Source organism: Eumetopias jubatus, unplaced genomic scaffold, assembly GCF_037043125.1.
Source record: "Eumetopias jubatus isolate StellerSeaLion01/CBP00866 unplaced genomic scaffold, mEumJub1_p1.0 scaffold_1, whole genome shotgun sequence".
NCBI classification, from domain to species: Eukaryota; Metazoa; Chordata; class Mammalia; order Carnivora; family Otariidae; genus Eumetopias; species Eumetopias jubatus.
In genome coordinates this window covers 79,682,724-79,709,902 of record NW_028274807.1, presented here as the reverse complement: position 1 = coordinate 79,709,902, position 27,179 = coordinate 79,682,724, and the positions used below count along the sequence as shown (strand labels likewise).

Sequence of the window (27,179 nt, the reverse complement as noted above, 5' to 3'; positions counted from 1 at the left end):
GGGTACACTGACAGGGTGAACACAGAAGGCTGTGGAAGCACCAAGGAGGAGCATGGAGCTCACCTGAGGGAGGGGTCAGCTGGGAGGAGACGCCCCCAGAGATTTATGAGCACCTGGACTATAGGGAATACAGTTGAGATGAGGGGAGAGAACAGGAGAGAAGGAACTTGGACAGCTAAGTTAGCTAAGCCAACTTGGGACCACATGGTTCTCCTTGAAGGATCAGAATTCTCAACGCTAGAAGCTCACATGAGAGTCTTCTCCTGACTCCACCTCTTGGTTATTTCTTGGTGTTACTTCTTTTAACCTGTTTCAAATTATCCAAAGGGTAAATCTGTTTTTTAAAAAAAGTTCTTATTTTCTTGTGTTAGTTACAATTATAGGGGAAGGAATTTCCTCCATAATCTAGGGTGGGAGTTTGGTACATTCAGGGTGGCCATACCCAGGCCACACGCAAGGATGCTTGGACCCAAGTCAAGACTGGGGTAGCTGGGAGAGATGAAGAGTAGGGACTCAGAGAGGGATGATGGGGGACCAGAACCTTTCTGCCCACCCAGACGTTTCTCTTCCATGCTGAAAGGCAACCCTTGACCAACTCACCACACCAATGGAGAAATAGTTGTTCATGATGTTGTACGGGACCTGGTCCCCATTCTCCACCTCCTCTCTGGGGATAACTTCCAGATGCCAGCGGTCTAGCATCACCAAGGGGCTCTGCTCGATGTCCTTCAGGATTTTTGTCAAGCTGCCCCCTTCATAACCTGTGGAGCACGGCAGTACATTTGATCCCAGGGCAGAAAGGCTAAGTTGTTGCTGATGTACAGGCAGCTATCAGGGCAGGGAACTCTGTGGGCATCTGTGACCAGGAGACTCCCCAGTGTGTCTGGGGGCCAGAGACACTTAGGTTCCCTGAGCCATGGAGAAGGAGAGGACAACAGGGTGTAATCAGAAAGAAGCTGCGGAGATTTGGAAGGCAAAGCAGCTGGGGAGATTTGGAAGGCAAAGGGGTGGGGCTGGCCAAAGGTGGGCAGGCCTATGTAGCCACAGCAAGCCCTAGAGAATTGGTGGGCTGGGGAGCTGGGAAGCTGCGCACGGGAGAACAAAGGATCTGTTCCAGGACTGGTCATGTCGGAGATGGACAGTGTGGTAGGCAGAATTTTAGAATGGTCTCCCCTATCCCTGCCCCACCCCCCTAGTAGTATATACTCTGCAATTCCCAGGACTTACAAATAAGATAGGACAGTCCTCGTCATGATTAGCTATACGATATGGCACAGTTGACTTTAAGCAAGGGAGATTATCTGAGTGGTTGTGACCTAATTGGCTGAGTCCTTAGAAAGGACTGGGCTTTTCCTTAAGAAACTGATTCAAAGCTCTCATTGAGAGGGAGATTCTCCGTGGCTGGCTTTGAAGATGGAGGGATCCATTTGTCAAGGAAAAAGGAAGCCTCAAGGATTTAATAGTGGTCCCAGCTGATAACCAGCAAGGAAACAGGGACGTCAGTCCTATAACCACAAAGGACTCACTTCTGCCAACAACGTGAATGAGCTTTGAAGTAGATTCTCCCTCCGGAGACTCTAGAGAAGAGCACAGTCTGTCCAACACCCTCATTTCAGGCTGTGAGGCCCAGAGCAGAGAACCGAGTCATGCTGTTCCAGGCCTCCTGACCGACAGGACTGTGAGACGTTTTAAGCCTCTACATTTGTGATCATTTGTTATGCAGCAATAGAAAAGCAGTATAGAAAGTGAATTGTAAGTCATGAGAGGTTAGTTGGAGAGACAGTCTTTTCTTTCAGATAACACTCCCACGTTCCTGCTTACCTTTAGCGCAACCCTGAAAAGTATTTTCAAGTTGTTAGTTTGGTCAGCTCCTTAGGGACGCCTCACAAGATAGCAATGGTGGCAACTAGGTAGCTGAGGGCCTGGAGGCTCTCTGGGAGCATAGGGCTGGGCTTCCTGCGTGAAATCTGCGCCTAGCTAGGCTGCCTGGATGCACACAGCATGGGACCACATTCTGCTTGTTCCTCTTGAACAGAGGGCTCTTCCCTAGCCTCAGGGTGGGGCTGAGGACATCTGTTCCTGCCAACTTCCTTCTGGGGCTGGCTTCTGCTTCCTGTGCTCCTGCCACCAGGCATGCACCCAGCTCTGAACACTGACCACTGCCTGAGCTGGTCTTGAATCCTCGCCGAATCGATCAGCCATCTGGAAGCCCATCCCAGTTCTGCCTGCCAGACTGCTCTGCCCCTTCCATGTGCTGTCCTGACCTCCTCTGCGTTCTGGAGCATTCCCAGCCCCATGGGGGTGGCTGCAGTTTGCAGAGTTCTCCTCAGCTCCTGCCCCTTGTCCCGTGAGCTGGTCACCACTTTGAGATCCCCCACAGGCGGATTGCAAAATGAGGGCCAATGACCATGGGGGCCTATGATGATCTGGATGCCCTGAGTAGCTGGCAACATAGCTTTTCAGTTTGCATTCTGAGTCCTAATTCAGGAGAAGAGCAGTAATTTGGAGAGGAGGGAATTTTATTCAGGAAACACCTGAGTGAGCCCTTACTAGAGTGAACATTGTGGGGGACATAGAGGAGCCTACCCTAAAGCTGACTATGTTCTGCTGGGGTGGGCAGGCTCTAGGCTGAAAGTTTCAGGATCACAGTAAATAGACTGAGGGGTGAACAGAGGTCTCAGCAAAACTTGGGAGGGCAGAGGAATGGTCATACAGTAGGTAGGACTCTGTGGAATGGAATTCTTAGAAGGGAAGTTCAGCCTAGCCCTGCAGAGCATCCCTGGAGATTGGAGTGCTTGTCCCCGGGGACATGCCACTGGCAGGCAGACTCACCTCCTCCCCAGCGGAGACAGCGGGCCAGGTCATTTCCTGTTCCAAGAGGCAGGACAGCCACCGGCGGATGCTTTGCGAAGTTCGCCTTATCTGCAATCCATGCAGAAGAAGAGAAAACCATACGCCACCAGATTACGGAACCTGTGGGTTATTTAATTATCCCTGATCTGATGCTTAAAAGCCCTCCATAGCATCTTTGTTTGCAGAGCTCCTATAATGGAGAGCACACTACTTCCTAAAGCTGTCTCTTCCTTCTGCAGTGTGTGAACCGTTACAAAGGATTCTTTCATACTGAGCTAACTCGGCCTCCCTGTAACTTGCACCTGCTTAGCCTCATTTCATCCAAATTCTTTCCTTTGAGGTGACAGCGTACACCTCGAAAACATTAGTTTGTAATCATAATTAACACCTTCTCCATCTGTCCCTCACAGCAACTCTGCGGGGTACTATTATTCTCCTCATAGATGATGGAAGTGAGGTTCAGAGGGGGAAAGTAAGTCTGGAGTCACGATCCAAACCCAGATCTCTGTGGTCCTAAGTCCAGGCTCCTCCTTGCTTCAGGGGCTAGGCAGGTGCACAGGGTCTGAGAAATCAGGGAATCATGGGGCATTTGGGAAACTGGCGCTGTCTCATCTAATGTCATTCAGGTTAAAAGCTTAAAAATAATACTGTATCTAACAAACAAAACCTCAAGGTGTTATTTGGCACACAGGTACAAGTTCGCCACTTCCCCCACCTCCCAGACTCGCAAATCCACAGTTCCCAAGGTGCTCTGCCACGCGGCTTGTGAGGAAGCATCAGACTGAACCGCTGGAGAAAGCACAGCAGAACATGCGTGGTTTCACGGGGCTGCAGACCCACAGCAGCAACATATTGGTGGCACTGAGGAAGGTGGGACACGTTTACGCACCCACTGGGGTCCAGGGGGCGCCACTGACATAAGCTGCAACAGGCGCGGTGCCGGGATGTGGGTGAGGTTGACTGAGGAGTGCGCAAGGGGACGGGAATCAGGAAGTGGGGCGAATGCTAGGGCTGCCCTCGCAAAAGGGGGAGTTCACAGGTGCCCCAGGTTGTCTGGCTCGTGCCACAAGTGGCAGGGGACAGAGCAAAGCGATGGGCTCTGTCATTGTTCCTGAACACGTGGTCTGCATTTCTGCTTCCCTGCCCTGTACCTGCTGCTCCCTTTGCCTTATGTCTGCTCCTTCCGTGGGCTCCATCTCAACAGGTCAACCATCTTCCTGTTGTTGAGGCTAGAAGCCTGGATGTCATCCTCGGTTTGTCCCTGTCCCTCACCCGACATCCATTCACACAGCGGTTTCCATGCGCTGTTTCCGTAATAGATCTCTCAGCAGTCTCTTCTCGCTATTTCTATGGCGATGCCTGAGCTCAGGTACATGATTCCTCACCTCCCCCCCCCCGCCCCGGTACTGAAGCCACTGCCTCCTCTTTACTTCCCCAGTCTGTTTCCCCTAGTGGCTCTTCACCCCTCCAGGGCAGATGGTCCCTTTCCCTCTGTCATGGTGCCCACCATCTCCAGCATGGCACCAGGCTCTGTCCTCTGCTCTAGCCTCCTCCTGCTCGATGGGTCAACCATGCTGAAGTATTTTCAGTGCCTTAAAGTCATAAGCTCTTTGTTTGTTTAGAAGCTGCCTCTGGGAGGCCCTCCCTGGTTGCCCTAGTCTAGGCCAGGTGCCTCTCCAGTGTTTCTTGTAATCGACTACTAGTCTGTTCTCTGTATGCACTGTAACCTCCCTGGGGGAAATATGTCTCATTCATCACAGTATCTCTGCACACATTTACTGAGGGCCTACTATGTGTCAGGTGCTGTGTTAGGTACTGTGGCTCTAACAGTGGGTCAAAGTGCCATGACACAGGCTCTCATGGTGCTTACAATCGAGAGGGAGAGACAGATATTAATAAAGTCTTCATACAAATGATGCATAATTTCAAATTCACACTGGAAAGGGAAGAAGTGTGATCATATAATAAGGTGACTGAGGCTGGGTGTCAGGGAAGGCTCCTCTGAGGAAGCCGCACTTTGGGGCTGAGAGCTGAAGTAGAAGTTGACCAAGGAATGGCCAGGGAGCATACCAGACTGGAGGAAGCACTTGGGCAAAGGCCCTGTGGTAGAAGGGAGACTGGTATATTTAAGGGTCTGAGAGAGGGACTGGGTAGCTGGAGTTTAGAGGGAGAGGAATGGAGGTACAAAGTAGGGCTGGAAGGGTGGGCAGCTACTAGAGCACCAGGACCTTGTAGGTCATTTAAAAAGTTTTTGTCTTTATCCTAAGAATAATGGGAAGCCACTGATGTGTTTTACGTACATCACAAACCCACTGACATTTAGGAAAGACCGCTCTGGTTGTAGAGCATAAACAGATCAGTGGGGGGGACCAAAATGGGGTGGCAGAAGGCACTGAATAAGTGCTTTAATATTCTTGAATGAGCGAATGAACATTATGCAGTTATTCCTTTCACCAGTTTTCTCTCGTCAGGCCACCAATCTGTCATATGACCTTTATTCTTTCAATTTTGGGCATCTCCTTCCCCCCGTGTTCTCTGCAGATGAATTTTATAAAACCACCAAAGCCGACATCCTCCTTCGTGATGGAGAGGGAAGCATGCAAGCAGCTCCCAGGCCTGCAGCCACCCAGCCTCTGCTGATCAGCTTTTCCTCCCTGGGCTTCCAGAGGATGCCTCCCCCCCTCCCACAAACAACTCCCGAGCTGGAGGTGAGAGGAGAGCGTGGGTGGCTGCTTGGCAGGGCTGTGTCCATGGAAACCGGAGTGCCTGTGAGGAGCAGAAGGTGGCAGGTGTGCTGGGTGTGGTCCCACCCCTCCTGGGAGGCTGCTTATGACCCCCCACAGGCGCAGCCTTCCCTGCCCTGGTCAGGGTCTGCCCATGCCCATCCCTGAGGCCTATCTTCCTCGCATCCTGTTGCCTCCACCTTCAAACAATATCCAGAAGCTGACACCTCCTCACCACCTCCTCTGTGTCTCCTGTTGTCCAAGCCTTGGTCACCTGTTACTCGGATTACTGCAGGAACGTCCTGACCGGTCTCCCTGCTGCTGCCCTTTTCTCATGATCTGTCAGGTCCTTCCTCTGCTCCAAACCATGCAGCATCTTGGGACCTTTCCTGTATGAAAGCCATGTTCTGTCTACTGTCCCGCATATCCTAGTGACCTGACTCTGTGCTATCTCTGCTTCATTGTCTGTCCCTCTCCCCTCATGCACCCTGCTCCGAGCACACTCTGCAGCCCTCCTGCTGCCTTCAGCAGCCTGGCCTGCTCCTACCTCAGGGCCTTTGTATTTGCGGTTCCTTCTGCCGGAACTGCTCTTTCCTCAAGTATCCTCATGGCGCACCTCTCCTCCAGGTCTCCATGCAAAAGTCATCTGCTCTGTGAGGTCTTCCCTAAACACTTGGGTCTTAGACTTAGACCACCCCTGACCCTGCCTACCTTGCCCCTTCCCTGCTGTATTTTTATCACCTTCCAACATTGCTGTATGTTTCCCTTGTTTTTTGGTTGATTGCCTGTCTCCTCCCCCTAGAAAGGAAGCTCCAGGAGGGCGGGATTTCTATGCATTTGTTCACTGTTGCATCTCCAGGGCCTGGAGGAGAGCTCGCACATGGAGGTGGGCATGCAGTATTTATGGGAGGAATGACACACAATTCCAGAGTTAGTCTCCATCATTTATGGGGGATGAGATGTCCAAGGACCTGCAGATCCAGGCAGAGCTGGACTGAAACCCAGGCCTCCTGATTCCCAGCCTGGGCCCTCCCTACTTCCCTTCTGATCTAAGCATACTGGACACAGAACAGTGTGACCTTCCTTTGCTTGTACTGATCTGCACTTTCTAGGTGTGCTTTCTGGACTCAGGCTCAGGTGCTCATCGCAAGGTGATTCGCCCCAGGCTACGTACACACCTATGCCTAATTCTCCGGCCTTTACGCACCACCCCAGGTCTGGCTGGACTCCTAGTCCTGCCCTCTCCCCCTCACAGCTCCCCAGACTGGTCTGTGCCGCCCCTGCCCAAACCCTGGCCGTGACAGCTGCCCATGAGGCAAGGCTTGAAACTAAACAGTTACATCTGTACCTGTGGGAATCCTTCCATTTCTCTTTTCCTCCCAAAGTAGCTAGGTAGTTAAGCAATGCTCCAAGAGTGGAACTAAGGATGAACAAGACATGGCTCCATTTCCCTTTCCTGTTGATTGCCTTCCTCTGACTTTCAATATACTTATTATAAATAAACTCTAAAGCCCCTCCCAGCCCATTCTTACCAATGCAATCCAAAATCCAGCCAACTGTCCCATCTCCTCCGCAGGCTAGAACACGGAAGTCTGGAGTATCACGGAAAAAGTTCAGTCTGGGAAGTAAAAGGCCAAAATGGTCTTATTTACTAGGCTGTGGCTGACATTCGACACTGCTTGAGTCAGAGTCTCCCCTATTCCCTGGGAGTATGCTACAGCCCTGACTCCTTTTGGGGTTGAAAGGGTCACTTAGTGTTCTGAAACCAGAACTTCAGTGCCACTGAAGTATAGGGAAGAATCCTGGGGGCCGTGCTTGTAGAAGGAGAATCCAACTCAACATTCAACACAAACAGAAAATGGTTTTCTAGAAATTCGCTACGATTTGTGCAGAGGAGGCCATAGTTTGCTTCTTTGGGCACCGATACAACCAACCCCCAGCATACTGACTCTTCTCTGGCTCTCCTGCTTCCTCTGTCCTCCCAAGCTCTCCTTTAAGTCAGATGCAGTGAACTAGCTGGATCTTCATCCCACTGTCCTGTGGGTCCAGACCCAAGCGGAGGGAGCACCATCTCCCCTCTGGGGCCTTCCCCCTTTAGAGCAGGGCTCTTAACCAGGGGCCCACAAATCTCTAAGGGATCTGTAGATAGAATCCAGAGGGCCATGAACCTGGGAGGAGAAAATTACTTTCTTATCTTCCCTAAGCTCTGAGATTTAGCCTCTCCAATTATGGAAGCTGGCAACAAATCACAGGCGTGAACAATACCTATGACTTTGTTAGAAGTCAAATTCAGGTATTTTTATGTTCTATTACAGTTGTGGTAGCTGCCCCATGCTATCACTTATGCTCATCACTGTTTTTAATTAACAGTAGTTACTAGACCTGCCTCTGGATCATATCAAAAATGTGTTAGTAAATCACATATATTCCCATATCCCAGTATTTTTGTTTTTAATATTTTGATAACTGTCTTTTCAATATAATTCGTTTCCCTGGTGATCCTATAGATTTCATTTTACACATTAAGAAAAATTCTGAGAAGAGGTCCATTGGCTTCATCAAGCTGCCAAATGGGTTTCTGGCACAAAAAGGGACAAAAAATCTCTGCTTCAGAACAGATGTGACCTGCCAACATCCACGGGAAGCTGAAGCTCAGGGGTTCCCTGCTGTCCAGCCTGGTGGTCTGAGAAGACCCCTGGGGCTTTCTGAGTCACTGATGCGTATGTGGGCAAAGCAACATTTCCTCCCCTCCCCGACTCTTGCACAACTCTGCTCTCCTCTAGGAAGTGAATTCTGAATAGAGGCCCCTTTCATTTCGGCTAGACAGACACAGCAAAGATCCTCAGGGCACAGCAGTCCTGGAATATCCCCCAGGCTTGTCATGCGAGACAGAAACAACTTAGGATGAATGAGGTTAAGCCAGAGTACTGTATTCAGGTATCACAATGCCCCGAAAGAGAGGGGGCTGGTAAAGGTACTTGCAGGCTGCCTTTCAGTCACAGGTCATGATGGGGCAGCAGTTACGATCACGGTGACAGTGACAGTGATGACACCCACAGCAGCACCGGTGGGCTCTGTTTAGAAATCAGTTTTACATGTAAGTCATGGCAGAGGTGCTGGACTTGCACTCACATTTCTTTCTCCTTTTAACTGGGTCTTGCACCATCACAGCCATAGAAATAACGGCTTTGGAAGCCGTTGGAAGACTGGCACATGGAAGACTGGCACATGGTGCCTTTTTATAGTCCCTCCTGCAGCCCTGTCCTCCGCCCCCACCCGCTGAGGGTCTTGCTGAACTGAGCCTAGAGACGCAGGTTAGGAGGCTGGGCAAAGCAGCTGTGTGCCGGGAAGCCCAGCCCAGGGTGCACAGATCTGAAAAGCTGGCCTGGAGACCCACAGGCTCGGGCTGGCCAGCAGATGTCCCTAGCGCACCAGCTCGGTCTGGTAAGAAGCCCAGTCTGGGTGCCTTCCAGCCCCGATGCTGAAGCGGCCTCTGATTACAGGGACCTGCAGCCATCACATTAGCGCTCCCAGTGGGCCCAGCCCCTCCCACCAGATGGGCAGTCCGACCAAAGAGGGCCTGCCTGTCTCCTTACTCTCCCGCTCTAATGGGCAGTGAAACAGCCAATAGGCACCCGGCAGGGAGAAGGGCCAGGGGCAGCTCAACAACCTCTAAATTGGATAATCCTGGGGGAGGGGGGAAAGTGATTTCATTGAATAACCAATTGCCTCGATCCTAAAATGCTCCCCAACAGCACGCGCAACAGAACTCCGAGTCAGCTGTATAGATTTCCAAACTGCTGACTGCGCTAGGAAAACTCTTTCCTCCTCCCTGATGACTCAGTATGAAGACACCGGCTAACAGGCTCACATAATTTACCAGCCCGCTCTTCCTGTGAATCCAACGAATGGCATGTGTGCTTTTTCTCTTTTACAAAAACACCAACTTTTTCCCCGGTGAGGCACACAGGAGGCTTCTTCCCAGAGCTAGCCACAAGGAGTGTTCCTGAGCAACTCCAGGAGCAAGTAAGTGTAGAGGTGAGGAAATGAAGACAAAAAAAGATTAAAAGGGCGGGAAGGATAAGTCCATAGATGAAAGAGACAAGGAGGGTGATCAAAGAAAGGTATCTTCTTCAGATGAAAGGGGGAGGAGGAGAGATAAGTAACGATCGTTTCTCCATACCCTGGAGTAGGCCCCCCATTGTCCAGGTTGAAAACTTGTTTGGGGTTGAGCAGATAGTGGAATTTCCGAAGAATTCTATGGAAAAAAAAAAAAGAAAGAGGGAGAGAAAGAGAGACAGAGAGGGAGAATGTCATCGTGAGAAGTCACAGTAGGGCAAACACCTCTGGAGCCCACTGGTGGCGGGAATCTGGGTCCATTTAAACCCAAGAGGAGAGAAGACTGCACAAGGCCCCGCAGACCCTGAAGTCTCAGGTCCAGTTGGCTTCATTCACACCCTCACGCCCTGGCTCAGGGCCTCCCCACCATCTAAGACTGTAGCATTCAACCCCAGGACTCTCCTCCTTTGCGGATGAATAACACTTCTATTCTCCTAAAGCTTTGTCCTCCTCCCAAACGCTCCTTATGTTCTAGGTAGTACAATTCTGCTCTTTGTGGACTACACAAAGGTAACAAGGAACGCTCTATGGAAAGTCCTCCAAAATTCTGGGATCAGGAGGCAATGCAGGGGGTGGGGCTGGGGAGGGGAAGCCAGGGGCAGTGACCACCTCTAGGCTTGGTGTCAAGGCTCCAGCTTGAGACTAATCAGGTCAGTTCAGGAGGGGTGGCCTGCCCCCTGGACTAGGGGGCAGGGATTCTCATAGTTCTCACTTTAACCCCACTTACTAGTTTTGTAAACCTGGATTCCAGATCACTGCATCATCTGTCCATTACCCTGAGCTGAACAGGGTGGGGAGGCAGAGCTGGTTCACCCATTTTCCCTCTCTCCTCCCATTCCCTTAGTGCTTCCAGGAGACTGGGCATTTCCTTCACTGAGGAAGGAAGGAACTCATTTCTTAGGAGTTGGACAGCCCATGAGGTCCCAATCAGGTGAGTGCTGCCACTCCTCTTAAATCAAGAAAGGACCTGCGAGGCTGGGAAGGAAACAGGCGTCTCAGAACCTGGTCCGACCTTGGGAGCCATGATAATGGTTCACGTGATGGGCTCGAGGCTAAGCATGTGTCTACTTTAATCCTCACAACGGAGCTATGAGAGGAGTGGAGGAAACCAGAGCACAGGGATGTTAAGCAGTTGGTTGATCCAGGTCATAAAGTGGTCGAGGGTAGGGCTGGGATGGGAACCCAGGTCTGCCCGTCTCTGCAGTCTGCCCTGTTGAGGGGGAAGAAAAAACTCGAGTGAACTTGTCTCAGCCTCTCCATTTTGAAAAGGAATAGAACATACCTTTCTCCTTGTCTCCCTCCACTCTTGGGGTTCACCAAGACCAGCAGGGGGTGGGTACCCGGGGTAGGGATGATCTTGTACTTCAAAGGTAAAAGAAAAAGAAATTAGCTCTCTTTCATCAGCCAAGAGAATGAATGAGATGAGAGTTGACGCTAAGATGGCTTCCAGAAAAGGTGGACGGGAAGCAGTTCCCGGCATGGAGGAGAGGGGGCTGGGAGGTAGGTCTTTGTCCACTGGCTGAATTTTCTCAGGGGTTAAGCAGCAAAGTGTCTTTGACTTGAGTGCTCCTAAGCAGTGTTAATGTTGACAGGAGTCTGAGGCTGGGATCAGAGATGCAGCAATGGCACCATAGCTTTAAATCATTCAACAGTGGTGTGATATTGTGGCTATAAGCACAAGATTATAGATATATTTTTTAATTTATTTTTTTAAGTAAGCTCGATGCCCAGTGTGCGGCTTGAACTCACAACCCCTGAGATGAAGAGTCACACGCTCCACCCACTGAGCCAGCCAGGCGTCCCCTAGAAGCGCAAGATTATACTTTGTGAGGGATACAACTGAATATAATTTTAGAAGTTATGGTCTTCTGGTCATACACATCAACCAAATAACACTCGTGAAGTTAACCATCACTTCCACCAGCATCTTCCAAATCCGCATTTCCAGCCCTAGTTTTTCTCTTGAGCCCTGGTTCCATATTTCTCACTGTCCAATGGATACTTTTAACCAGACATCTCACCGTCACTGCAAACTCACATGCCTGAACCTGACCTATCTTCTGTCCCCACAAAACCGGTCCTCTCTCCCGGCTCACTGCTTCTCTTAAACATACTATTATCAGTTGGCTAGTCATCTAGGGAAGACCCCATCCTGCCAATTATTTCCTTGAATGTCCCTTAATCTCTGGCAGTCGCCATGGTACCCACACTGCTCAGGCCTTTCCCACCTCAGGTAAGGCCTGTATGCAGTTCCTTCCTGGGACATCAGTCATGCCACTTCTGCTCAGAAACCTTTAATGACACCTCATTGCCCAGAGGATAAAATCCAAGTCTCTTAACGTGGCATCCATGGCATTTTAGCACAGCCCCAATCTCCTGTTGCCTCTTAAATGCTAAAGCCCTCAGCGGCGGTCCCAGTCAAGCCTGGCTCTGACTCTCCAGTGAGTGTGTCTCCTGCCTTCCCACCCTGGGGGCCTGCTCACACTGGTTTCTTCTCCTCCTTGATGCCCTTAAGAGCCCACTTCCTTCTTTTCAACCTCTTAAAAAGAACTTCTCATTCTCAGGGCCCAACTCAAGAGCTATTTCCTCTATGAAGCTTTCCTTGATCACTGCAACCAAAACCACTGCACTTGAAGCATGGAATATCTCCTGGGTTCCTTTTGTTGTCCATTCATGTGGGTTTTGTTTCATGTGTTCTTAGGTAAATGTCTCAAAATGTCAACTGGATTCTAAATGCCTCAGGAGCAGGGCAGGTGTGCGTATAACCCTCCTCCCAAGCACCCCATGACACCAGATCAGGAAGTGGGCACTTAATAAACACTTGTGGATCCAGCTGAAGGACAGACTGATATGGAGGTGTAGCTGTATTCCGTATTCAATGTGTGACGCCTACCTTCCCAGATCTCAAGCTAAAATTTGAGCTAACATGTTGTTTGAAATGGACAGCAGCATTCTTTATGATTTTTTAAGAATTTTCTCATCTGCCCGGTGTGACTGCCAGAAATTCCCGCCCTATCTCCGGGGATGATATTCAAAATATTTAACGATCCGTACGGCATGGGCACTCCCAATCAAAACAGATGCAGGATAACCAGATGGAGGCAAGCTGTAAACAACTGGTATATATTCATTGTGTATATTTGTGTGTGTGTGTGTGTGTGTGTCTGCTCCACCTGACTTTCTGCCTTTCAAAGTGTCTAGAGCTATCCCATACTACTATGGTTTCTCCATCATTAGTGTTTATGTTTTAATTTTCAAGACACACTAATTTTAAGACCCACTATTTCCTTTTCTAATACTCTTACTTGGTGAACCCAAGTAAAAAATGACCTAAGGGACACCTGGGTGGCTTAGTTGGCTCAGTCTGACTTTGGCTCAGACCATGACCTCAGGGTCCTGGGACTGGGCCTCAAGTGGAGTCCTGCATCAGGCTCCTTGCTTGGTGGAGAGTCTGTTTGTCCCTCTCCCTCTTCTTCTTCCCCTCCCCCTGCTTGTGCTCTCTCTGTCTCTGTCTTTCGCTCAAATAAGTAAATAACTCTTTTTAAAAAATTCTTAAGTATACATTCTTAAGTATATATTTAAGGTTAAAGAAGAACTTTTGGATCTGATTAACTTTGTTTTGGCAGATCACATTCTAGAAACAGCTTGACAGTCTTGGAAAACCCATTGTATATTTTCAGTAAGTTTTACATAACTTGTTCCTAAAAAGGTGATAAAAGTTAATTTGACCAGCAATGGAATCAGCCAATCCCCCTTTTCACCATTTGCCAACAGTGTGGTGGGCAAAGATAATTTCAGAAGGTGGAAATAAATTGTCCCTCCTGTGTGATGTAATTCTGTAATTGATCAGATGAGAAAGCAAATGTTGAGATCTATTTCTCTAGAACCCAAACCCTGTCCTCCCCACAGGCAGCCTTGGACACACTTAGAACGAGAGACTGGACTTGGGGCTTGCTGAGGTACCTGCATTACAAGTTCATCCTTGGCCGACACACCGCCATCAGACTTCCCACCTTGCCTGTCCTGTGACAAGAAAGACAAATATATTTTTAAAAAAATGCCCTAGTTAAAAAAAAAAAGAAATCAGAAGAAAAACAAATAGTTAATATAAAGAAGGAGAATATAAAACCAATATAGAGTGGGGAGGAGTTTTTCAAAATGGTCTGTGGACCTCAAAAAAAGACATGCTCCCCTATGGGTTTCTCTAGGACTCCCCAAGCCTCTGTCATTCTTTGCTCTGACTTTAACTTGGAGACATTGGAACAGACCTAGGGAGAAGAAACACTGAAACTGCCAGAAATCTAGTTTGTTGATTTAGAAGCCTGAGTTCTGGGAAGCATGGGCTTAGATCTGGCTTCTCTGTTCAGCACTATCTAAACGATGTGATGCTGAGTAAGTCATTTTTCTTAGTTTTGTTTGTTTTCTTCTGTGTTTATTATTTTTCATTGAGGTTTATCTTGCATAATATGGTAAAATGCTCAAATCTCAATCTCCAGCTTGATGAATTTCTATGTACATGTATGCCCTTTTAACTACGGTCTCTTCAAACATAACTCCTGGCATTTGAATTTCATAAATGAAATCATAGGGAGTCTTTTTTTTTCTTCTTTGAGTCTAGCCTCTTTTGTTCAGCATTGTATCTTTGAGACTGTGCATCCTTTCACAGCTAAGCATGGCTCTCTCCCACTGCAATGCAGTATTCCATTCCACGGATATGCCTTACACCACTGCTGTCAGCGGTCATTTATTTAGCTGGTTTCTAGTTTTTGACTGTTATGAACAAAACCGGTATGAATATCCTTGTGCACGTCCTTTGGTGAAGTAAGTGCTCATATTTCTCAGGCAGATACAAAGGAGGACGTGTTGGGTCACAGAGTTAGTGTATTTCTAACCCAGTAGGTACTGCCACTTTGGTTTTCCAAAGTGGTGTTTTTCCTTCAGTTTTTTCATGAAAAAGAGTAGCTGGTCAAGTCAAGTGTGAGATAGGAGGGATCAGGGGGCCTTGGCAACATCTTGAAGACAGAAGGGGACAGTTCAGTTGTTTGGTATTTGGTCAAAAAGAGGACTCTCCAACACAAGAGACAGAAAGTTTCAGATGGAGACAAAGGGACTTTAATTTTCCTGTTTTCATCTCCAAACAGGGTTGGAACACCTAAGTGGGAGTCCTCAAGGGAGGGAGAGGTTCATGTTTAGACAACAGAGACAGGCTGACAGGGACAAGGGAGGCCTGGCCACGTGTGCAGGTGGTGACAGAAATTCCCGCAGCTGTGCTCTGCTGGCAAGGTGCTTAGAATGTATGTGCTTTCCTTGATGGGCCACGTGGAGCATTCTAGAAGGCCAGCAGTGAGCCCCCCTCAGAGGAGTTTTCTCTCACAATCTGATGAGTGCCGCACTGCCCTTTCAAACGTGTAGCAAAAACACAAACCTTAGGAGTTGTGCGGCAGCCCTCAGAGGGATGTGACCGTCTGAATGTTGCCTGCATCTGAGCCATGAACCCAGAGAACCCAGAGCCCTGGCGGGGCAACAACACTTACCCGGGTCACAGGGCATATTGAAGTGGGCAGCAAAATATGGTCTCTGAGTTCCCCACCATCACACAACGTTGATAATTCACATTTTCGGTGAAACTGGAGGGAAGAATGAAGAAGAGAGTGAGTGAAACTGACCGAGGCAATGCCAGGTGTGAGGGTTCAGAGGTTTGCTGGGGAGACAGCTATGCAATGCTCCCCCAAATCCTTATGCACTGCTGGCTTTGGTAGTATAGCTGCATTAGCGTATGTGTTTGTGGATGTGCATGTGCACGTGTGTGCGCATGGGTGTTGTGTGGTGTGGTCGGGGTGCCACGTTGGCTGCAGGCAGAGAAAGGAGACCGAGTGCCCTCCACGACTGCTGGAGTGAAATGGTCATGGGCAGGCCTGGGACCCTTCAGCGTGGCACTGCCATGTGGATTCCAGAAACCCCCTTGGACATTTGCTCCCTAGGCTCTGAGACTCTGTAAGGAAGGAGATCTTGTTGAACAAACTTGCAAGAGGCTGGAAGTAAAACCCAAGACTCAACCTATGCATTTTAAGAGATCTACAGTCTGATGTGGAGACACATCCTTTTTGAGGCTGATACCTGGTCAGGGGGACAAGACAAGGACACAGAGCTGGCTTTGGCAGGCAGCACGGGCAGCATCAGGTGTCTGGAGGGGACGTGGACCTCCGCTATGGAGTGAGGCTGCTGAAAGGGGTGTGCCTTCTGCAATGCCTTGAGGAGCAGGAGCTCTCGTGTCTAACTGTACGCCTACTCTGCGCCCCTGGCCGCAGATGACACCTGGGTGAGTTAATTAATGGTCTGGTGGCCGCTCACGGCTGCCTGGCCACACAGGCAGTGGACTGGCCCGCTTCTCCTTCAGCAGCTCTCGCTCCCCTGGTTCTGGAGTCGCCCTTTCCCCAGGGAGAGGCGCTGGCGGCACTGTTAGACTTAGAGCCTGGAACTGGGGCTCTGGGCCTCCCAGTCTTGCTCCCCTAGCTCTGCTCATGCCCTCTTGGCAGGACGTCTGCTGCTCCCTGGCAGCAGCTTGAGCAAGAACACACCGAAGAGAAACAGGGCCACCCTGCACGCCGACCCACCGTCATCCGGCACCACACGCAGTGCCGCGCGGTGACGCTCTGGTAGCACTTGATACTTTTGTGGCACCGGTCACACTTGACGGAAGAGTTCCCTTCCACCCACGCGTGCTGCATCACCTGCAGGAGGGAAGGGAAGGATAGCAGGGAAGGCTGCAGAGCCACACCCTGGGGCCCGGGGCCTGAGGAGAAGGGCCTGAGAGGAGCACGGGGTTGGGGAGGGCAGAGGGGTTGCACTCCGTTCAGCGGGTTTTACTTAGTGGGCACGGGGCTGCTTGGCTGAATTGCACGGACTCCGTCCCTCCCTGCCTAACCATCATCGTGCTAATCAAAGTCGATGAAAAACCACTTGGCCTGCACTTTGAATAGCTCATTCACCCTGGCAGGCAAGCCTCTAAGGAGCATCTTGTCTGGCAGTCCATCTGTCTTGCAGAACTCCTTTGCAGAACGGTATGCTTGTGTGCGCCCTCTTCTGGAAGGCAGCGCGATGCAGGCAAGCACTAGAGGGCTTGGGCCGCTGACAGAGCTGGTTGGAGTCACTGACCTTCCACTTCGCAGACGGGTGACCTGGGGCCAGTTCCTGGACCTCTCTGAGTCTCAGGTCCCTCATCTGTAGAAATTGGCGTGATAAGCCCCACCTCTGGGTTTTCTGGGAGGACTTAAAGATAGCACACATGGAAGAGGCTCTCTGGCACAGTTCTGGCCCTTTAGAGGTGCCTGCTGAGGAAATAACTCCCTTTGCCCTTCTGTCTTCTATAGGCCAGTGGCTCTCAGCCCATAAGAACTGCCTGAGAGTTTCTAGAAGTCCTAATGCCCAGCCCTCACTCCAGACCAGATAAATCAGAGTCTCCGGAGACAGGACTTGTCATTAGTTTATTTTAAAGCACCCTGCATGATTATAATGTGCAGCTAAGGTTGAGAAACACTCTAGAAGGAAGTTAAAGGAAAAAGTACAAAGACGTTTGTGTGGTTCAGCAGTCAGCGGCTTGCATTATCTGTTTCCTCGAGAGCTGGTTGTACCTGCTCCCTGACCAGGAAATGCCAGCAGTGCAACCCAGGAACTTAGGAAGCAGGTGGGAAAGTCCGCGTACGTGTATATATGTAAGTGAAGCCAAAGTGCCCCATGACACCAACTTCTGGGAGTCTGGGCCCTCAGGTAGCTCCGTCCAGGATTTCTACCGAGCATTTCAAAATTTTCTGCCAGGGCCACTCCCAGCAGCAGAATAGAGAGGATATGGCCTCTACAGGGGTGGCACAGGGAGGGCACAGCCTGAAGGGCCAACTACAAACACAATATTAAAAACACATGGAATATTTGCACCATATCATCCTTATGTGTATTAAATAAAAGCTTTAAAATTACTTATTAAGTTACTATGTCCTCCCCCCCTTAAGGTTTTTGGTAAAATTGTTGCTCTGGAAGATGCGTCATGTTTATTTTGTAGCTCCTCACCTTCTGCTGTACATCCCCCCCAGGTATAAAATATCCTGTTTGCTGATCAATTTGTCACCTATATGGTCGCACTGAATTTGCTCTGAGATTCTGGTTGTCTTCATTTTGCAGAGTGAAAACATGAGGCAGCAGAGAGGTTAAGTGACCGGCCCTAGGTTCCAAGGCTGATAAGTGGCCTAGTAGGGACTCATGGCCAGGTCTTCTGACTCCAAGTCCATGGCTGTGTCTCACCACCACATTGCCTTCTCCATCGTCTTCTGGGATCAGAAGAGATGGTGAAGGACCTGGGTTGCCCCTGGAGACTAAGAAGGTTGAGAATGTGCCTGGCTGGCCCATCAGCGGCCTCCCTCTGTGGCATGTGTTCAAGTGGCCAGGGGGTCGGCTTAGGGCCTGAGCCCAGGAGGTACGTGGTGTGTCCTGGTGAAAAGTATGGACATGAAAAAAGGTGTGTATGGGCGTGGTGCAGGAGTGGACAGGAGACCATGTGGCGTCTCATGAGGCATGCACGCATGTCCTGGAGGCTCCCTTCTCTCTCGGGAGTCCTGTGCGAGGCCGGATGCCACTTCCTGCCGCTAATCACCTCCTGACTCAGGTTGAATGAACTGAGTGCCCTTCCCCTGCTTGTTTTAAGGAGAGTCTATTTCCAGACTCTGTGAATGGCACCACCCAATGGCCAAGTTCAAAACCGGGGAGCCATTCCTCACCTCTTCCTCACTCCCATCCCCTACGTCCGCATCACCAAGTCCTGGTGGTGCTACCTCCAAATTATGTCTCAAACTCTCTCTTCATCTTCTCTACCTTAGCCAGGGGGCAAAGTACGCAACAGCCGGCATGGTCGGGGGGCCCTCAGCACAGACACCGCCACGGCTGGGCTGCTGCACAGTCAGTGCGTACTGAGCTCAGGGAGTGCAGACCCCACCCCAGGCAGGCCCTCAGTGTGGCACTGCCTCTCGCCTGAACTGTCGGAGGAGCTCTGTTCCCCCCTCTGATCTCCTTCCTGCCCCACGGTCAGAGCAGTTAACCTAATTTGCAAACCCAACCATCTCTTTGCGTCTCTTCCTGTGCTTACAGCTCTTCAGAGACACTTTTGTGGTGGGGGAGGCGCCTTTCGGACTCCTCAGCTGGCCTCTCGAGAGGCTGGACCTACCACTTCTGGGGCACATCTCCTGTCACTTCCCTCGAAGCATCCTCTGTCCCAGTCACACCAAACTAAGTACAGATCCTAGACTATGCCTTGTCTCCATGCCTTGCACTCAAGGCTTCTTCTGCCTGCGGTGCCTTGTCTTCCTTGATGCGTTGTGAAGTCCTCCCGATTTGGGTTCAAGACACAACTCAGATGGCACTTCCTCTGTGGAACCTTCCCAGGCCTCCTTGGTGTCTCCACTGTCTGTCCCACATAGCCCTACTGTGATCATACATCTCACTTGTTTATACTTTGCTTACATGTCTGTCTCTCTCCCACAAGACCACACAGTTCTGGACAAAGCTGGGGACCATCTTGTAACCTGGGTACCCCCTAGCACAGTGCTTGGCACACGGTGGGCACCGGGGAGATGCTGATGGATTGATGGATGAACAGGATGATTTAAGGGTGGTCCCTGTGGCAGAGAAGGGGCTTGAAAAAGCTTCCTGCCCAGGAGTCTGTGGTGATGGATATGTTGCCTGGGATGCAGCATGCAGTAGAACAAGGCAATAGGGATCACTAACCTCACCGCCCCTTTTGGTTTTTGAGTACGTTTTGACACATCCAGGAATGTTTTTAGATACACAGCGTTCATGGACAGTGTACTTGCAGTCTGGAAAAAAAAAAAAAAAAAAAAGGAAATTGGCTACCTAGGAAGGTCCAGCCATCCCCCGCCCAATCCAACAGAGACCCGTGCCTCCCTCTGGGGGGCTGGTCAGAGGCAGGCGACACACGGAGCTGGCTTTCCAAATGGGAATTGCCCAGTGAGAAGAGAGTCCACAGTTCTCTCCCAGACATGCTTCTGTACCCTCTACCCCACCACACCCGCCTTCCACTGCGGAGCGTGAGCACAGGAGGAAAACATCCCCCAGAAAGGCACGTTCTGCTTAAGGGGAATGGGAGGAGTCCGCCTGTGCAGTATGCCAATGCCATGCATTCTGGGGAGGAAACGGAAAGACCAGGGGTGTTCCTCACTTTGGAATTAGGCAGGCCTGGGCCTGAATTCTGGCTCTGCCCTTGGTCACCGCATACATAATTGTGGGTAACTGTCTTCACGTCTCTGAAATTCGGGGTTTTGTATAAAATTGGGATGAAATGGCCTTTCTCTTTAAAAGGCTTTCACAGCATTAGATGAGATAGTTTGTACAAAGCACCATGTGTCTGTGTCAGAACAGCTATCCCATAAAATATTATTGGGGCGGTTACCACTCCTTACTTCTACGCCAACAGCAGAGGCCCACAGGCCTGGAACCCACTAGGAATGAGACTGGGTTCTTCTTTAAGAAGAGTGTGAGAGCTGGATGTGACTGGGCGCTGGAAGAACAGGTGGCCCCTTCACTCGCCCGCTGGTGCTGGCTCTTGGTAGACCAGGGCCCAGCCCTGCTAAGGTGACTTCTGTGGCCATGTTACTTGCTGCCTAGCTCACGTGTGCATGCTCGGATGAAACAGTTCGACGGCCTGATCCGCACCCAGGGGCTCTCCTGCACAGCAGCTCACCAGGCTCTGGTGGCTCCAGGCGGAGCATTTGCTGCTTCTGTGGTAAGGTGGCTGGTGAGACGCTGCTCCACAGGCCCTGGGCCCTATAAAGCCTTTGTGCTGCAGTCTCTCCTCCTTCCCCCCACAACTCCTATCTCCACTCTCCTTCCTACATCACCCCTCCATCCTTCTCTGGTTCTCCTTTCTGGTCTCCTTCCCTCCTTTCTCACTGATGTTTCTTTCGCCCTCTCCTGTCTGACTTTACTAAATGGATTATAAAGAGAAACAACGGGAGAGTGGTAATTTCCATTGTGTTTACACATAGAGTTTTAGAGTTTATTAATAATAACCCCCCAGCTTCAGCAAAATAAACATTCGCTAGCCAAACCCAACTAAAATTAGTGTGAGATGTTTTAAAATTTTGTGTGAATGTTAACCTTTTTTTTTCCTAGGGCTCAGTGGCCCTTGGTAGGATTCCAACAACAGGACAGCGTTTGTTCATTTGACGTGGGCAACACAAAAATAGGGCATAGAGCTTTTGCTTTATTCCCTGCTGTGGGTTCCTCAAGCTAGGAAGCAGCAAGCCCTGGACTGTCTCTAAGAATGGCTCCAGTATGTGCAGAGCAGGGCCGTTCCTGGGGCAAGGGGTTTGAAGGAAGTTGACTCACAAACACAGCACAGTCCTTGCTTCCGAACGCCCATCAGCATGATGTGGCAGAAGTTGCAGTAGGTGGGCTTCTTGAAGTGCTTCATGGTCCAGGCATGCCTCCCGTCCCCCTTGGAGCCCTGCAGGTATACGAGGGAAGGAGATGCTGAGCGGGCAGCCCCGTGCTAACAGACGCCAGGGGGCGTCTCCTGGAGGTTTCTCTTTTTTCTAAAAAGACTCTTCTCATATATGGAAGACAAGATAGTCATTTATTTAACTGTTTTAGGGGTTCTTTTAGAAGAAGTGCAAATCAAAACAAAGTCCTTTGCTTGTGGAATTAGCAAATATGAAAAATCAGGGATATCTGAGTGGGAACGTATGTATGGGATAAAATGAGACCTCTCCTATGTGGCTGGCGGAAGGGTAAGTCAGAAACTCGTTATCTATCTTCTATCTATCCATCCATCTGTCCATCATTATCCTTTAAATGTTTATAACTTTTGACTTAAAAATTCTCCTTCTTGGGTCTATCTAAAGAAATAATTTTTTTAAGTATACGTTCTGCTGAAGTGAGTACAAGAAATAATTTTTTTAAAGATTGATTTATTTATTTGAGAGAGACAGAGCATGAGCAGGGGTCAGGGGCAGAGGGAAAGGCAGAAGGAGAGGGAGAAGCAGACTCTTGAGCAAAGAGCCCGATGTGGGGCCTGATCCCAGGACCCTAAGATCATGACCTGAGCCGAAATCAAGAGCTGGCTGCTTAACCGACTGAGCTCCCCCAGGAGACCCCCCCCCCCCGCAAAGAAATAATTTTTGGAAGTCAGATGAACATTTTTGTGCTCTGCCAGATGTTTAATCCAACACTGTTTAAAATAATGAAAAATTGCAAATATCCTGAAGTCGCAATGTATTCAAAGTTTAGTTGTGGTACATCTATATGATTTATTGTTAACTGACCATCAAAATATACTAGGAAGATTATCTAATGGCATGGGAATGTGCTCATGATACAATGCTAAGTGAAAACAGTAGAATGCAAATTTGATGATATATTATAATCTCAGTTTCACAGAAGATCTTGGATGGGAAGAAATGTCACTAAACTGTTAACAGAGGTTAGCTACCGTTAGTACCACAGATGTAATTTTAATCTCTAATTTCTCCTCTCTTCGGTGTTTTCCAAATTTTCCACAGTGAGCATGTACCGGGGTTTTGTAATCAGGAAAAAGTCGTTTAGTAAAAACAACATACTTCTCTCAACTTTCTGCACACTGATAAAATGGTAAAGAGACAGAGATAGAGAGAGGTTTAAACCACTTCCTCCTGACTTGACCCAAAGGCCAATTCATCCTTATCCACGAGTTGAGCCAAGCCTCACACAACCACCTATGAGAGGGGGTCCACTCTCATATGGCTGGAGGAGGGAGACAAAGACTATTTCTTCAACATTACCCCCAATGTCTCCCCTAAATGCCAAACCAGCCTCGTAGAAGACAGTAATTTACATCGGTAAAGTGGCAAACAAAAGCAAATGTGAATGTTGTTTGTATTAATTGAAAGTTTTATGCATTTATTTTTAAAATATGCACTAAATTGTAAGTTTTTACATTTAATATTCAAGATTCTAAAGAAAGCATCCCTCAGTGTCTTAAAAATCACATTGCTAAATGTGATTAGATCTTCCAGCTTCTAGCTCTGGGAGCACAGCCTCCCTGGAGGCTGTGGCTTCAGGAACATGCCTCTGTGTATGTTGTCCCTGAACTTTTCTCTTGGGCTCCATCAAAATATTAACATCCTTGGGCCCGTCTTAAGGGCAGTAAGAACTACTGTAATAAGGTGGAGAGGACTGACAGGTACACAGAGTCGGTGTGCTGGACTCACACCCAGGTCCTACTTCTGGGCACCTCTTGTTTGGGCCGGTCACAGCAGCCGGATCCATTCTTGGGCCCAGATTGTGCTCCTTATGGTCTCTAGAGAAGCCCATCTGCTTTTCCAAATGCTGGTCTCCTCCAGGGGGAGGGCTAAGCATTTTCTTTCTCACCACCTCAAAACCCTGCTTCTTTCAAGGTCTGAGTTTTACAGAATAATAGTCTTATCTAATGGTTTCTACTTTAGTAAAAAGATTTACTAATTGATTAAATGGTTCATGAAAAGATTAATTCATCCATTCATTTGATAAACATCCAGAGGATTTCTGTAAGAATTAAATAAAATAATGTAAGTCAAGCTCCTAATCCAGTGCTTACCACATTGTGAATTAAAACTTTTAAGTTTCTCTCCGCGTTAGATACTAGGGAACACAAAATAAGTAGAGGGTTTTCTTACATGTAAGGAGGTAGATTTATACCTATACCAGAAATGAAGAAAGAGGGCCCTGGAGAAGTTATATAAACAGTCCAAAACTATAAAATAACAAGCGACTGATTTCATAACTGGGGGTCTTGCTGGCCTGAATCCATGCTCCTTTCATCCCTCTCCCCTACCTATATATTCTAGGGTTTTCCTTTACGGACAGAAGGGAAGTTACAGCATTCTTTAGCACTGGTTCTTCACATAGCCTGAGGGGCTGTCATTTCACCCGAAAATCCCTTAATTAACTAAATCAGCTGACTCTCCTTTTCTCAGATACTATTTTCACAGATACGGGGGTTAGAAGCAAAAGGGCCCAGATGAAGGCGAAAGTAGTATTTCTGCTTGGGTTATAGCGCCATCATGTGGCTCTTTCATTTCTACACATCGGAGTCTGCAGGGTGTGGGCGTCACCTCCTATGTGCCAGCCAGGTACCAGGGAGGCAGACTGTTTCTCCTATGCATCTGTGCCATTCAGAGATCTCCAGATTTTTTAGCGGCCACATGTGGGTTTTGAAAAAGCTAAAGGGGCAATGTGATTTTTGAGACACTAAGGGATGCTTTCTTTAGAACCTTGAATATTAAATGTAAAAACTTACAATTTAGTGCATATTTAAAAATAAATGCATAAAACTTAATAAAAACTACATTCACATTTGCTTTTGTTTGCCACTTCACTGACGTAAATTATGCTCTTCTACAAGGTTGGTTTGGCATTTGGGGAAGACATTGGGGACGTAATGTTGAAGAAATAGTCTCTGTCTCCCTCCTCCAGCCATATGATAGTGGATCCCCTTCCATGCAAAGAGTTGCATGACGCCTTGGACTTAGCAAGTCCAAAACAGAATTGAAAATAGAAATTGCTTCCTTGTGGTTAAAATGTCTCATCTTCATTCCCATGTTTCAGAGGAAAAAACAGGAATGTTGGAACTTCCACTTTGATTCAAGTACCGATAGCAGAAACTATGCCTTCCTTATCTGAGCACACCATGTCCTAGCTCATGTGGGTTCTTACACATGGTAGGTTCTTGGTAAGGAATCACTGAATGAGGCATGTGTCTGGAATATGGAGGTTGGCCTCTGGTACTAACTGGGTGGGTCTTGGGGCAAGTTCCTTTACTTCTCTGGCCCTCAGTTTGTAAAATGAAGAGCCAGTGTGTGGATCACCAAGGTCTTTTCCAGCTCTGACTTTCTGGGTCTTAAGGAGTAAGAAGGCAGGAGTTGTGTAGCTCCTGGTTCCTTGATTTCTACTTAGCACTTGGGAAGAACTGGACACGGTGAGGTGATTGCAGGATTCTTTGTTCTTGAGTGTTGGGAATGGAGGCTCAACTTCTGAATTGCAGTTCTGAATTGCAGAACAGTCAGATGGAGACATTATGGGTGATGGCAGCCAGCTAGAGGCTAACCCAACTGAACTTCCTCTCTATGGCATTTCAGTTATCTCAAAGAGGTGTTGTCCACAACCTGTGTAACAGTCCTGGTAAATGCTTAATATCACTAAATTGTGTTCTTATCTTTCCTGCCTTGCGTATGGAAATTATTTCCCTTGCAAGATAAGCAGACTAGGTCAGATGCAGACATATATTACCATGGATTTCACATTAAGCCTCTATATGTATCCCTACTCTGATCAAACTGGGAGGTTTCTCTAATACACCCTGAACTTTCTTTCATTTAGGTCTTTGACCAAGCTTTTCTCCTAGCCATAAACTTTCTCTTCTATCATCTTCCAACAGCCAGATCATACCCATCCTTGAGAACCAGATCCAACATCCTCTAAGGACCTGACCTTTACACTCAAGAACGAGATATCAGACATGTACCTCAAGCCAGGCCAAATGACCTCCAAGGCTTCTTCCCACTTTCTCACTCCTCAGTGTGGGAGGTTTAGAAAACATGGGATCTTTGGAGTCAAGTGCAAATAAATTTTGGCTCTTCAGAGCCAGAATTTCAGTTTTCCATCTATATAAATTGGGGAAAAATATGTATCTTATCTGGTTGTTTTGATGGTTAAATAAGATAGTCTCTGAAAAACCTCCAACTTACTACAGGTTGGTATCTTTCCTTCCCTTCCTTCTTTTGTCAACACTCTTAGCATATTTTTACCTAATCTGTTGAAAAGATGGGATTCTTCCTTGACTTCCCCCTCCCCCACCTGGTTGAGTCTAAGCTTCTGGTAGGGGAATATTGTATTTGTGTCCCCTTGCTGTGCTCAGAACAGTATCTTTATTTAATTTAGTAAATGTCCTCAGTCAAATGAACGAATATACGCCAGGCACTAACAGGTGGAAAGAGAGGACTCTGGGGCTGGCCTAGAGCCTATGGTGTGCCCATTGGGGAAGTTGGGGCAGAAGCCAAGGCCATATATAGATGTTAATTTCCGCATGGAACCGGATGCTTCTGAAAGACAAGAGCTCTCCGAGCTCAGGCTTGCTGACTTACAGAGTCGTCCATGCCCAGCAGGACCAGCAGTGGGATGGTGGTCATCCCTCCATGGACCCATTCCTCTAGAGACACAAAGCCGTCCCGGTCATAGTCCATCCCCTGCAACATCTCCTTCAGTATCTGCAGAACCCAGAGAGCAACAATTGTCCACTTTCATCCTGCACTTCCCTGCCTCCCTCTGTCCCCTTCTTTCGCTTTTGCTGTGTTATCTGTTTTGTGTTTTACCCCTTTGTCCTCTGATTTACAGGGGGCAGAGCAGTGAGGGAGCAAACAAGGGTGAGGAGGCCAGTCCATGCCCTGCCCTGCCCTGCCCTGACTATGAACCTTGGGCAAGCCACCCCCACTCTCTGGGTTCGGCTTTACTCACCTATAAAATGAAAGTAATATTGCTATGTGTGTAGCAATGTAGTGAGGGTAAGAGAAAAAGTATATAAAATGTCTCATCTAATACCTGACTCATAGGAACCCCCAAATGTAATTATTATTATCTGGTGATTGAGAAAATCTTTAAAATTCTTTCTAGCTTTAAATTCCTTGAACCCCTGTTATAAAAATTTAGCTCTGGTGGAAAGGTTAGAGGGCATTATTAGATATTATTATTATTTGAATTATGTCTTTAATTTTTCCTATCAGAGAAGGTGGAAGTCAAGGTATAGGACCCCAGAGAAGCTGCCTATAAGAGGGTGAGTCTGGGAGAGCATGCACGGTAAACATTTGTATCCTGAGTGTCCTGCTTTCATCTTGGAAGCTCACTTGGACGTCTCCCCTTGCTTCTGGAAACTTACAGGCCTCAGCTCCGTGGGATCCCACTCCAGATACTGGGCAATGTGAAGCATCTGGTTGACAATACGGTCCATCTCCTAGAAAACATCAAGGGATGATGAGAGAGAACCACTGAAGATGTGTTTTCGAGAGCAAGACTCAAAACGAAACCCCGTGGGAAGATGGGCAGGGCAGAGCGTGAGAAGCAGCAATGCAATGTAATGTACTGGTATTTCATAAGGAGCTCATCATTTGTCTTTGCTCTTTATTTCAGCCCTGACTACAAAGCTCTGTGGAGAGTAGATGCTCACAAGAAGCACAGAACATGGATAAGCCAGAGGTATGCAAAATGCTCACTCAACACTGACCTCTTCTCGGACCCCCCTGGACTCGCCTTCCTTCCTCAATTCTGCACTTTGACTCAGCATAGAAGGCACCCCTGTTTTCTTCTTTGTGATTCTTGCTTCCTAAATGCTTATAAACCAAAGCAGCTCTCTCCTTCCTCTTTTATCCCTCCTCATTCCCGCAGCTTTAGCAGCTTGGGATCCATCTATATCCC

At 48.5% G+C, this 27,179-nt stretch overlaps 1 protein-coding gene across 7 annotated transcripts in view; it reads right to left on the bottom strand.

Annotated features, from left to right (window-relative positions):
- The window catches only part of DGKG (diacylglycerol kinase gamma), a 211,295-nt gene that overhangs the window by 107,223 nt on the left and 76,893 nt on the right, over positions 1-27,179 (bottom strand). For 4 of the 7 annotated variants that reach the window (XM_088025108.1, XM_088025111.1, XM_088025117.1 and 1 more), the window contains exons 8-19: positions 26,644-26,718; positions 25,856-25,978; positions 21,087-21,204; positions 19,467-19,555; positions 16,310-16,426; positions 15,230-15,322; positions 13,659-13,718; positions 10,978-11,057; positions 9,760-9,834; positions 7,109-7,194; positions 2,833-2,922; positions 601-761 (exon numbers count right to left, since the gene is read on the bottom strand). In XM_088025108.1, coding sequence (XP_087881234.1) covers positions 601-761; positions 2,833-2,922; positions 7,109-7,194; positions 9,760-9,834; positions 10,978-11,057; positions 13,659-13,718; positions 15,230-15,322; positions 16,310-16,426; positions 19,467-19,555; positions 21,087-21,204; positions 25,856-25,978; positions 26,644-26,718 — 1,167 coding nt within the window. The remainder of the gene's footprint in view (positions 1-600; positions 762-2,832; positions 2,923-7,108; positions 7,195-9,759; positions 9,835-10,977; positions 11,058-13,658; positions 13,719-15,229; positions 15,323-16,309; positions 16,427-19,466; positions 19,556-21,086; positions 21,205-25,855; positions 25,979-26,643; positions 26,719-27,179) is intronic. The other 3 variants (XM_028101003.2, XM_028101004.2, XM_088025126.1) reach the window with 3 other exon arrangements.